Source organism: Epinephelus lanceolatus, chromosome 3 (assembly GCF_041903045.1).
Source record: "Epinephelus lanceolatus isolate andai-2023 chromosome 3, ASM4190304v1, whole genome shotgun sequence".
Classification (NCBI taxonomy): domain Eukaryota; kingdom Metazoa; phylum Chordata; class Actinopteri; order Perciformes; family Serranidae; genus Epinephelus; species Epinephelus lanceolatus.
This window is the reverse complement of record NC_135736.1, coordinates 49,270,140-49,283,979: the sequence shown is the minus strand read 5'-3', so window position 1 is coordinate 49,283,979 and position 13,840 is coordinate 49,270,140. Positions and strand designations below refer to the sequence as shown.

At 41.7% G+C, this 13,840-nt stretch overlaps 1 protein-coding gene across 2 annotated transcripts in view; it reads right to left on the bottom strand.

The window, feature by feature from the left end:
- The window catches only part of jag1a (jagged canonical Notch ligand 1a), a 47,804-nt gene that overhangs the window by 22,225 nt on the left and 11,739 nt on the right, over positions 1 to 13,840 (bottom strand). For both annotated transcript variants that reach the window (XM_033624755.2, XM_033624756.2), the window contains exons 3-5: positions 9,993 to 10,050; positions 4,002 to 4,259; positions 1,432 to 1,492 (exon numbers count right to left, since the gene is read on the bottom strand). In XM_033624755.2, the coding sequence (XP_033480646.2) occupies positions 1,432 to 1,492; positions 4,002 to 4,259; positions 9,993 to 10,050 (377 nt within the window). The remainder of the gene's footprint in view (positions 1 to 1,431; positions 1,493 to 4,001; positions 4,260 to 9,992; positions 10,051 to 13,840) is intronic.

Sequence of the window (13,840 nt, the reverse complement as noted above, 5' to 3'; positions counted from 1 at the left end):
GTTATATAATTCAATGAAGCATCAGATGAATCATCTGAATCAGAGCCGGGCACCAGTGGTGTTCAGCCTGGAGCCGGCCTGGAGCCAGTCCAAATGTGCATGGATGATTTATGGTGTTAGCATAAAATAACATTTCACTGAGCAAAAGAACTGTGATAAACTCAAATAATGACAATAAATCAGATTTTCCTGTCTGCAAAATTCTGCACAGATAAATACAGAGTTCCTGCAGCTTCAGGTGAGTTAGATCTTAGATGTTTAGACTCTTTTTGTGCCACTGGAAATAAAATTTAGGATTCATTTTACAATAAACAAACCTGAAAAAAAAAACCTAAACATGAACTGACATCAATGACGTGGAGTGAGGGACAATTAAGTCCAAATGTTGACTGCAATGTAAAACATTTTTGTTCTAGTGAAAAGCTAACTACAGACTGAGGACCGTCTGAATGTCCCAGCTATTATTATTATGCAAATTATTTACAGATTTTACAGTTCAAGGTGAGAAAAGAAAAACAAGACATGAACTCCTACTTTCCATCTCAGAAACATCTTCACCACTTTTGAGACATTTTAAAACCAACTGAAGGTTTATTTTTAGCTTCATTCATTCAGATTAAGGATTCACAGGAACCCTGATAAAACACAAGAACAAGTTTCATCTACTACTAAAAATTGTTTCAGTTGACGACAGCGTGGATTTTGTGGCTCTTTAGACGACGTCACCTGACTCTCTGGCAGACAGCTCTGAAGCCATTTTTCTCCCACATTTATGACTTTATAATCTCACACAATATTCTTTTTATCCCTGTAAATTTATGGTTTTAATCTCGTAAACTCTGATTTTATTCTTGCAATGTTACCACCCTGCCACACACGGCTCCGTATTTATTTAGTTTTAGTTTTTAACCTACAATACGCTGTTGGGACTGAAGGTGTTCTGACGCTGGCGCAGAAAATGAATTTAATTAATTTCTTGTTTGATTGTTTTAATTTTTGGATGTAACTAAAAAAATATTGCTGTTTGTTTTCTGTGTTTCTCAAAGTGATTTTTATACATTGTTGCACATTTACTTTGACATTGCGCTGTATGTTGTGATCAGTTTGCTCAGTTCAGTTTTAATATTTTCCATTTGCTGAAACAGTGATTTTATATTCAATTTATAATATTCTGAATAAAAAAAAGTTAATAAAGAGATCAAAATAAAAAAAAAATATTCTAATGACTCAAAATGATAAAATCAACTCTTGGAATATTTCATTAAATGTTGACATCGTCTCCAGTTTGACTCCAGTTGGGGACATGTGTATCATGTACTTCCTCTCACTCCGTCTTGTGTTTCCTGTCGTCATCTCTGCCGTCACCATCAGATACAGACACACAGAAAAGGTGTGTTGCTTGTGTGTGTTTTTGTGTGTGTTGGTTCTCACTTGCACTCTCCAGGAAGTTTACAGACTCCGTGTTCGGTGCTGCAGCCCTGCCTGCAGATCGCTGCAGAGAGACGGAGAGACAAACTATGAGCAAACACACCGTTGTCACACATGTCTCCGGTTTCCTACAGGCATCTAAACGCACCGACAGGAAACAGTCCCGCCGCTGAGCTGCATCATCAACACAGTGACAGTGACTACAGGTCAACTGATGGATCGTCTCTCTCAGAAAGTTTTTAGTCTCTCAGGGTTCCCACATTTTCATGGACAAAATGTGAAAACTTTTCCATGACTTCCGAGCCCATTCATCACATATACTGTAGAGTGTACTTTCATTCAAATGTTTATTATTGTATGAAAATTAATCAGCAACCTTTCCAGTCTCTAATAGTTGGTTATGTTCATTTCAAATCCTTTAAACTACAGGTACAGTCAGATTTACAAACACTTACTGTGTATCAGCCTGGTGCTGGCTGTCAATCACTTTTACTTATTCTGTGGCTTTTCCAGGTTTTCCAGGACCGTGGGAACCCTGGTCTCTGGAAGTTTTACTTCTCTTTTTATTGACTTTTATAGAGAGAGAGAGAATGGATAAAAACACATAAACTAAACTAGAATAACCATCCTGTGGTTGCATGACTCCGCCCACCAGTCCACCCTGTAGTTGCATGACTCCGCCCACCAGCCCATCCTGTGGTTGCATGACTCCGCCCACAAGTCCACTCTGAGGCTGTATGACTCCGCCCACCAGTCCAGTGTCTCTGACAGTCTCCATCCATGTCAGTGAAAACATGGATGCTTCACACACAGAAGATCTATACAATCAGCACAGTTTCAAGATTAGAGTCACCAATTCAGTATCTGACCAAATGTCTCCCCTTCTGTTCCTGAGATATGACGTTAAAACATGATGATGTCACAGTCAAGCTGACCTTTGACCTTTTGACCTTCATTATTTTATCCTGTTAGACATTTGTGTCAAGTTTGGTCAGAATTAGTGAATGAATTCTTCAGTTATGGACAAAAACATGTTTTGTGAGGTCACAGTGACCTTTGACCTTCAACCTTAACATTCTAATCAGTTTATTCTTCAGTCCAGGTGCACGTTTGTGTCAAAATTCCCTCAAGCTGTTCTTGAGATATCACTCTCACGAGAATGAGATAGATACACAGTCACAGCAACCCTGTGACTTTTGACCACCGCAATCTAATCAGTTCATCATTGAGTCGAAGTGAACGTTTGTGCCAAATGTGAAGAAATTCCCTTAAAAGGGATAGTGCACCCAAAAATGAAAATTCAGCCATTATTTACTCACCCATATGCCGAGGGAGGCTCACGCGAAGTTTTAGAGTCCTCACATCCCTTCTGGAGATCCAAGGGGAGAGGAGGTAGCAACACAACTCCACCTAATGGAGGCTGACGGCGCCCCAGATTCAAACGTCCAAAAACACATAATTGAAACCACAAAATATCTCCATACTGCTCGTCCGTAGTGATCCAAGTGTCCTGAAGCCCCGACATAAAAAGTTGTTTGGAAAAACCTCATTTGAACTCTGTTTTTAGCCTCATTGTAGCCTGTAGCTCTGACTGCCTCTCTGGGCACCACGCTTACTTGTGTGCACTTGCGCGCAAGACCAGCGAAAGCACGTGAACACACATGAAGGCAGTGCCCATGTCTCATGGTCTCACACAAGCACGCACATGTGAGCTCGGTGCCCAGAGAGGCAGTCAGAGCTACAGGCTACAACGAGGCTAAAAACAGAGTTCAAATGATGTTTTTCCAAACAACTTTTTATGTCGGGGCTTCAGGACACTTCAATCACTACGGACGAGCAGTATGGAGATATTTTGTGGTTTCAATTATGTGTTTTTGGACGTTTGAATCTGGGGCGCCGTCAGCCTCCATTAGGTGGAGTTGTGTTGCTACCTCCTCTCCCCTTGGATCTCTGCAAGTGATGTGAGGACTCTAAAACTTCACCTGAGCCTCCCTCGGCATATGGGTGAGTAAATAATGGCTGAATTTTCAGTTTTGGGTGCACTATCCCTTTAAGGATTTCTTTCGATATCGTGTTCACAAGGATGAGATGGACAGATGGACAACTTGAAGACATAATGTCTCTGGCCACGCCCATCATCACATTTGATCATGAAGACCGATAAAAACCAAAAACAGGACACTAGGAGGCTGAATATTACATTAAAAAATCTGTGTTTGACACTAATGAATGTCGCTGTCTAGAGTCAGTGTTTGGTTTGTCTGTTCTGGGCTACTGTAGAAACATGGTGATCTCCATAGACGAGGACCTGCTCCCTATGTAGATATGAACATCTCATTCTGAGGGAACCAGAACACAACAATTCTTACTTCCAGCTGATTATACACTAAAGAAAACAGACATTTTAAAACAATATTTCCTCCTGAATCTGACATACTGGAGCTTTAATCTGTATTTTAATATAAATGCAGGAAGCAAACGTCTGCCTGGAAGGAAGGAAATTCTATTATAAACTGCTGATGTGAATCACAGGTATAGTTCCAATGTATCAGTAAAACCCTCGGGGAGCTCACCAGTGTTGCAGTCTGGACTGGACCAGCCCTCCAGGCACGTCTTGTTGCCGTTGTGGTCACACTCGTAGTGGCCGAAGAACTCGTCCCGCGGGCGGCAGAACTTGTTGCAGCCGAAGCCGTAATAGTGCTCGTCGCAGCTGAGGCGGACCTGGAAGTGGAACTGAGCCACGGGGCCGTTGTGCTTCAGGCTCTGCCACTGACGGCTCGGGTTGATCATCCCTGAGTGGACGGCCCTCTCGATCACCGCCCCGCCGACGCCTGTAAACAGATCGGTCAGAACACTGAGGTGAGGAGATGAAAAAAACCTTCCAGCTGGTTGTAAACGGAGGAAAAGACGCATCACTGGAGTGCTTTTATTGTGAAAGAACTGCAGGCACAACAAGTGTTCGACTTAGTTAACACTGACTTGTGTCTGTAGACACTGCTCTTTAATACAGCACAAAACAAAATGTCCATCATCAACTTTAAACAGCCTTAAGTGACATTTTGCTTCTTTTGTTCAACTTGGAGTCAAAACTTTCAGTTTATTACCACAGAAGAAGAAAACCAGCAACAAACAGATCATTAATGATTGACGATTCATTAGCAGTCATATCTGCAGATCGTCTTCAGCCTGACCGAGTGTCTCTGAGCCTCGTCCTCAGCAGCTGGACAAACTCTGACGGTCTCTGTGAGGACAGCAGCAGCTGTTGGCTGCTGTAATATTCCACAGAGTTTTTAAAATGCGGAGCTGCTCTGTGGTATTTCACCGGCGGGGTGGAAAATGCGGTCGGGCCGAGGTGACTGAAAGAGCTGAAAAGAACCTGCAGAAAGCTCCAAGCAGGTAACACCACCGGCCTGGAAGCAAACTGTGACACTTCACATCACGATGGGGGATTTAAAAAAAAAAAAAAAAAAAAAAAAAAACAGGTGCCAAAACTGGCGCCGAGGTAGCAGATCTGAAAAATAGTTACCCTCAGAAAAAGGCTGGATCCATTCCGTCCAGGATATTTGAGCAAATATTCAAACCTGGCACGTTATCGATGAATACCAGCTGAGCTGTGGAGCCGACACCTGCCTGAGAGCTGCAGCTGGAGAAAAACCTGACGTCCTGCTCCTGTTTCTGAAAAGACGATATGACGCAGGGAGTCTGGGTTTACAGACAGCTTTGTTACTGGAGCATAAAAAACTGATTTAAAGCAGGGTTGTACGCAAAAAAGAAAATCTGTGACAACACTGAATATTGTGACCATATCACTCATAAACGTTTAATTAAAGTGTACTCAGTTTTCTGCTAAAATAATACGAATTCCTTTTTCAATTGAAAAAATGAAATAAGGATGCACTAATTTATCAGCTGCACATCTGTAGCTACCGATATTCTTCTTGTTGATTAGATGATAAGATGACATCACCAAGGGCAGAGGTCGATGTTTTTCTGTTGTGTCTCAGGTTAAAAGGCAGAGCTCTGAACTGACGGCGACCCGTCGTGAGAGATCCTCCCCGGGAGCAACTAGTTATCATTAGCTGTTAGCAGCTAGTTATCGTTAGCTTTTAGCAGCTAGTTAACATTAGCTGTTAGCAGCTAGTTAACATTAACTGTTAGCAACTAGTTATCATTAGCTGTTAGCAGCAAGTTAACACTATTAGTACTTTGTTAATGTTAGCTGTTAGCAACTAGTTATTGTTAGCTGTTAGCAGCTAGTTAACATTAACTGTTAGCAACTAGTTATCATTAGCTGTTAGCAGCAAGTTAACACTATTAGTACTTTGTTAATGTTAGCTGTTAGCAGCTAGTTAACATTAACTGTTAGCAACTAGTTATCATTAGCTGTTAGCAGCAAGTTAACACTATTAGTACTTTGTTAATGTTAGCTGTTAGCAACTAGTTATCATTAGCTGTTAGCAGCAAGTTAACACTATTAGTACTTAGTACGTTAATGTTAGCTGTTAGCAGCTTGATAACGTTAAGCGGCAGCTAACAACATTACATTTTTACACCTCATGAAAATGCAATAATCAACCTTTGTGCAATACTCATTGTTATTGAAAAGGGCTTTAACGCATCACAACGTAACTCAATGTAACCACTGTAACTTTTAGTTCTGGCCAACAGTTGCTTGCAGCTAATGTTAACTAGCTGCTAACAGCTAGTGTAACCTGTGATATCAGCTAACATTAATTAGCTGCTAACACCTCACACTTTACAGCCAATGTTAACTGGCTGCTCATAGCTAACAACTAACGTTAACTAGCTGCTAACGGCTAACATTAACTAGTTATCCTTCTGCTGATGTCATCATAGATTTGTTGTTCACAATGAATGTAGCATTATCAGGGAAACAACAGGTTGCGTTCTCTGACACGTTGACACCAAGTTTACTGTGTTTTGTGATCTTGATGGAGTCCCAGGAAGATCTTCTTTTTGCCCCCGGGACGACTGGACAACAGGATGCTGGTTGCTACAAACCACTTGCCAACGTTGTATTCTCCTTATACGTGCTCATTAACAATTGGTAAATTTCACCTTATTTGCTGATAGACCGATGGCGGTCAAGAAGGAGAATATCAGCCGATGCTGATGTTCAGCCAATACATGCATCCCTTGCTGTTAGCTGTTAGCAGCCGGGGGCCAGAACTAACAGCTAACGGAGGTAACACTGTGTTACGTTGTGATGCATTCAAGTTCTTTTCGTAAAAATGAGTTCAATGTTCAATGTAATCTTGTAAAATGTAGTTTTTGGTGAGAAACTTGAATAAATCAGCTGTTTGAAGGAGAGATTTGTCGATGTTTTCACAGCAGTATAAAAAAGATATTAGAGAGAATTAAGATATATTTAGTAAAAAGGCTTTTGAAGCACCTCTGTTTTTTGTTTGTTGATTTTCATGTTTCAAGTATTATTTAAGGTTCTTTCATGAATGTTTCCAATTGCATTTGTGGTCATTCAAAAGGTAGTGTAACAAACTGAATGACTGTAAAACAGTTCAGTTATTTTAATGAAGATTTCTTTGTTTTCCAGGAACAAAAGGAGACAACAACAACAACAACAACAACAAATCTTCGGTATTGATTATCAGACAAATTATTATTTTGCCTACAATTTCACAATCGAGCATCCTTAAAAGGACAACATACTTTTACTGACCACAACTGAACACAAAAAGAATCTCACAGTCTTTCACCTTGTGTTTATCGCACAAGCCGACAGTAAAAAACACATAGTGCAGCCGTGTTGGGTTTATCAGCTAGCAGTGTCCGGCTGCTAGAGGAGGTCGGCTGCTACCTGAGCTGAACCACAGTAACACAATGATGCTGGTGTTTATTAGAGACCACGTGACGGGAGCACTTAACCCGCTGATGCTAAACTGAGAGGGTCAATATTTGTTCAGTCCTCGTTTGGCGTGACAGCGGCTTCAACCTCTCAGCTCTGTTTGTCTGCTGATGGTTTCTGAACAAACTCCCTCCAACATCATAACAGGCACATTCTGGTTCCAGGTTTGGACTCAAATAAACTGGACTCCTCCCCCTCCCCCCTGTCCCTCGCTGCCTGCACTGAAGCCCACCTGAGCAGAGGTCAGCCGACTTCGCACTGGGCCTATAATGGTTCCCTGAAGGACGCCAAATACAGCACCGAGCCAACACTCACTCCGACCTCCTCGCTGACCGCCGGGTGATAAACACACACTCAAACTAAAGCTGCCAGCTTCACTCTCTCCTCACACACTCTCTACAACCAGATTTCTGAATGGGACTCATCCAGGGCATGTACACACCTCCAGAGGCTGCTGGAAGAGGGGCGGGGTTACTTCAGCGCTGCAGTAAACAAGACAGGGAACTCAAGAAGTCTGTGAGGGGTGGAAACAAAGAGGGGGAATAATGTCTCTGCACAATTTTCAGACTGAGACAGAAGTTTGTTAACAGTCATTTAATGTCTTCTGTGTGGTTTAAGTGTAGAATCATATTTACTCAAACCTACTGATGAGTTTAATGTGACAGTTTTCATCATAACATGAATTCCTGTGCAGAAACATTATGAGATGTACATTAATAATATTGGTTTTCATTCTCTGAGCCTTTGTGTCTGTTTTTCTTTTTCTTTTTTACATTTTATCTAATTTAACCCTTTGAATTCTGCAACAGAAACAGTCCGTAAGTGCCTACATTGGTATTTTTGCAATGTCATCACTTGAAATGTCTTAAAATGCTTCATATGCCTAAAATCTGTACTACGTGAGCTTTTTAATGAAATTTAAAAAATAATTAAAAATTAATGAAATTTTGTCATAAAAAAAAAATTAATATAAAAATCCAACCATGTTTTTTCCATCACATTTAACACAAAAAATAAACAAAACATATTAATCAGGAAGATTTTTAAACGTAAAAACAGAAACAAAATATTTTTTTAACACTCCATATTTGAACCATGTTATTTGTTCTATGCTTGGTTTTATGAGCGGAGTGAAAAGGTGTGATGGATTCATCAGTCATTCCTCTGACCCCACCGCACGTTTTTGCACCACATGTTACATATCGCAGTGATGTCATTACAGGCGTCCATCTTGATGACACATCAGACAGAAGCCTTAGCTTTCTGCTGCGAAATAAAATTAATGATCTAGCTTTTAAAGTGAGAGAAGAGAGTGGGCCGTCAACACCAAGGCAGCGACTGCACTCTAAGAATTCTCGGGAAAAATACACTAGATCAGAATCTGCTGGTGACCTTTTCTCACTCCACTATTGAGGGCATGTACTGCATCATGGCGTGGTACGCTGGGACAAGAAGGCTTTGCAGGTGGTCCAGAGGATTACTGGCTGCCCTCCATCCTCCTTGGAAGAGATCTCCAGCTCCTGCTGCCTCAGAAGGTCCGGAGCTATCCTCGATGACTCCTCCAACCCAGCACATCACCTGTTTGACTTGATGCCCTCAGGCAGGCGCTACAGGTCACTGAAAGCACCTCAACCCATAAACTCATTATATTTAATATACACTCACCGGCCACTTTATTAGGTACACCTGTTTAACCACTTGTAAACACAAATTGCTAATCAGCCAATCAGGTGTCAGCAGCTCATTAACATGTAGTCATGTAGACATGGTGAAGACGAGCTGCTGAAGTTCAAACGGAGCATCAGAATGATGAAGAAAGGTGATTGAAGTGACTTTGAACGTGGCATGGTTGTTGGTGCCAGACGGAAACATGTAGGTTACATGTTTCCAGTAGCCTTTGGTTGTTCTTAGTAGTTTTAATATTTTAGTACTTTATAATCTTTTTACCTTCGTAATTGTTCTGACTGGTGTTATTCAGTTTTGTGTTTGTGTTCATGTTTTATTGCTTTAGATCTGTGTGTCGTTCTTTTATCTTGTACAGCACTTTGGTCACTGTGGTTGTTTTTAAATGGGCTTGACAAATAAACTTGATTTGATTTGAAGGGTTTGTTGGCATTTTGGTGTTTCTTGGACAGTCGACAGTGAAGAGGCAGACAGGTAATAAGGAGAGATGGAGGGCTGCGACATGCTGGAATCAAACCAGGGACGGTGCAGTGTTGAGGTTCAACCACTGGACTACCAGCGCGCTGCACACAAAGAACAATTTAATTTGAGCAAACTGCAAAATGTCGTTTCATAATTTAAGTATTTGCAAAAAAAATCTGTATTCATAATGTCTCGTCACACGTTCAGAACTGAGCTGAAAATATAACTCAGGATCATCAGTCTCGACCACTGCTGGTCTGAAACACACAAATCAAAGACTCGCCTATAATTTGATGGATAATATTGATCCCCGTCCATCAAGTCCAGAATCTTCACTCATCATCTGGACTTTTCTACGAAACCTTTCAGAGTCTGAACAAAGCTGATCCGCCTTCACGCACACGTGATGTCTTTGTGGATTCAAGGTCTGTTCAGCACAGAGCTCTCAGGTCAAAGGTTGAGTTTGTGTCGGTGGGAAACAGAGCAGAGAGGAGTGACGCAGGATGATGAAGATGAGGATGATGATGATACTCACTGCCGGAGGACGAGTCGTTGTTGAAGTCCAAGGCTTCCACGATCAACGTGTACGACCGCTGCACACAAAGACAGGCAGAGAGAAAATCAATCAAACATTTTATTAAATCAAAAAAACAATCTGATGATTTGCTGCGTTTTGATACGACGTTTTTACAGATTAAACATTTTGGATCAGATGTCACTGAGACAATGTCATGAAACTATTAATTATTCCCGACATGTGCAGAGAACATTAAAGCTGATCTCTGACTGGATTTAATTCAAAACAATTAAATATGATTTCATTCACGCAGCCTCAGTTACTTCATATACACCAATAATATATAAAAATGTTTTAACTGCACGACTTGTAAAAACATCTCTCTTTTTTGAAGATTTTGGACGGAAACAGACGAACAAGGAAAATAAAGGCGCAACATTCACAGCATGGAACTAACTGCAGAATACACATAAGATTTTACACAGAGGCAAACAAACGTATTGAGTGAGAACAGGCTCAGATACAGATCAGCATCTGTTGGCTGACGCAGCTGACACACTGAAACTGAAACGATTATTTTATATATTTTAAATAACTTCAACACTGGCGATCAGTTTTAATTCTCCTCTCCAAAAAAGACCTTTAATGAACACGAACAGATCAAATTAAGTTTTAAATGACAAACACAGGAAACAAAATTTTAAGGCGTCACTGAAACATCCTGACGTCTCTTCAAGTGTGTGTGTGTGTGTGTGTGTGTGTATGTATGTGTGTATGTATGTGTGTGTGTGTGTGTGTGTGTGTGTGTGTGTGTGTGTGTGTGTGTGTGTCATTAACTCAGATCACTTTGAAACTCTTTGTCTCTCTTAAGGCCACAATCGCTCTCACCGCTATCGAATGACAGACAGCCCAGAGCTTGTGTGTGTGTCTGTGTGTGTGTGTGTACCTGCACATGCTATTCAGTGAGGACGAAAAAATGTATTTTATAAACAGAGCACATTTTGGCAGGTCCTCAATTTTTCAAAGGCCTGCCTGAGGGTTAAGACTTGGTTGTAGGGTTCAGGTTGGGATGAGGTTTAGGTTAGTTTGGGGTTAAAACGCAGCGCTTTGAAAAGAGCGCTCCGACAGCCCGGGCTCTCGGGGAGTGGTGGCACGGGATCTACTTAAAAATGATCATTTATGAGTCCCAGTAGGGTTTGGAAGAGCCCCATGAACATTACAGTAACGTGAAATTTTGGATAAAATCTGAGGGTGCTGGGCCACAGTGCTCCCGTCCCACAGGGTCTGTGGAGAAATAACCTGGTGACTGCCGATGAGATTTATGAGATAAATAAATAGATAATTAGGTCCATGAATACATCAAAGAATAAATAAATAAAAATAAATACATGGCTCATTATGTAGTTTTTTAATTTTTATTATTTATTATTTTTTGATTTATGAGTAAATTTAAATTTTCATCAATTATATGCAAATGATTGGATTTCCAAACACTGTCCATTACACACTCTTCCAACATCTGCATCTAAAGTAATAACCTGGACAAACAAACATGTTCCCTCACATCTGCAGTATGATCTGTAGGCACGACATGGATGGATGACTGAACGAGCCTACTGGGCACAGGCCAAGGGGCCAATGTGTCATGGGGCCCCCCCACCTTCACATGCACCAACCAGGGAGACACACAAAGGACACTAAAAGACCTCAAAGAGACACCACAAACTGTGTGTCTTGTTCTTGTGTAAAAGAGGTGGTGGGGCCCTTTGCATATCTGTGCCCAGGGGCCCATTGTCTCATGATCCGCCCACGAGGCCGGAGCATCTCACCCCCTTTTTCCATTGTCACTCTTGGCCACACTGAGTAAAGCCAACACCGATTTGTGTTTCCACTGCCAGTTTAGACGCATCGTGCCACACCAAGCCACACCGGACATGGACCTTCTCAGGAGCCGCCCGCCCTCGAGCGGGTAGCTGTGACATCTGGCCGACCGCAGCCAACCCAGCTTTAACAGTCGAGCATATTTACAGCACAAACATTGTCAGTGAACCCAGAGGGCAAAAAACACAAACTAAACTATCGTTCATTAATTGTTACCGAGGTCAAAGGTTCAGTTAATCATGATATTGATTTGAGGTCATATCGCCAGCATTAGCTAGCTTGTTGAAAAGTTGTCTGATGTTACTTCGGCATAAATTATATTATACGTGGACGTCTCCACAAATATTAACCTTGGCTTATATTTCCTAACAGCTGGCATGCCTAAAACCTTATGAGTTTGCTAATATCAGCTAGCTATGCTAATGTTGTTAGCTAACTAGCATTAACGTTAGCCTAAATTATCACATTCAGCTTGTTCTTTTGAAGTTTGAATCCTGCTTCATATGATTTTTGGTAACTCGTGAACCATGGTGTAAAGCAGAATACAAACAAGCTGGAAAAAAATTCAAAAAGTTTAATGTAATAATTTAAGCTAACATTAATGTTAGTTTGCTAACAAATTAGCATTAGCACCATTTCAGACTTCCTGCTCCGAGGTGGGGACCGTACAGGGTCTGACGGTGGAGGTGGGCCTGAGCATGGAGCTCTGCAGCTGGACCCTTCTCAAAACAAAACAAAGTATTTTCTCCACAGACACAAAATCACTGCGAGTCAGCTCTCCTGCTAACGTCAGACCTGTGTGACAGCCGACCACCATCCAAACTACGGTGGGAAACCCGCCACAGAGCCGAGCCACTCAGCGTGGAAACACTAGAAACCCGGTGATGTGATGAGTTCCTGGTTTGTTGCGGCGTCCATGTCGTATCACGCTCTTTGATATAAAACATGCTTTTAAATGTGCCTGAACTTCAACTTCGGTGGTCTCCCATCATCCCGTCCACATTTGTGGAACCCTGCTGATGTTGGCGTAGATCCACAGCAGCTAGACAAACTCTCCTCCACCGACACTCAGCCCTGCAGGAAACCACAGGCGCTCCATGTCGTTCACAGATTAGTGGTCAGCTCGGGCTGTGATGTCAGGTTATCGAGCTCTCAGTGCAGCTGACAGGATTATTGGAGCATAATGAGCCATAACAAACATCACACAGGGGATTCATTCAGGTTTCTGTCTTCTCTGACTCCGCTGAAGATGGAAACATACACACCAGCACACACGAGGAACAGCTCTATATTTAGCCTCCATCTTTGGAGAGTGAGCAGCTGCACTCAGCAACATGTTCGCAGCCAACGACACTGTTAGTTCAGCGTTCATGTCCACTTCCTCAAAAACTGCTCCTGAATTTATAAGACTTTATTAAAGGATCATTGCTGTTCATCACAACTCGTCTCTCTGAGTAATAACAACATTATTATCTGAGATCTGAGAACGTCACTTAGAAGAAGAAGAAACCCGAGCAGTCAGACCATCAGACAGGTGGGAAACAAACCTCACCTGAAATATCACCAACAAGCCTGCACGGTTTGCACACAGCGACAGTAAATACAGCAGGTCAGAGCAGAAACAGGAAATGAGTCTGTAAACTGTGATTCATGTTTACGACTGAGAACTTGGTTGATAATTTTACCGTTTGTCTTCTTTGTCTCTCTGACGATCACGTCCTGCCAAAAACCCTTAAAATTACAACTTATCAACACATTAACTTTACTTCTGGGGTGAAACATTATTTTGAAAAGATTTATCTATTCTATCTATTGATCTGCCTTTGTTTTTTTTAAACTTTAAACTTGCCCTGTGCCAGAAAACAACCTCGTCCCAGACAAGACTTCACAAACCCTCTAAACATCTGGATCAGAAAATGGTAGGCCTGATGTGGGTGAGCCCCGACATCCCGAATAGCATCAGAGAAGCGCTGTTTTGTAACGTG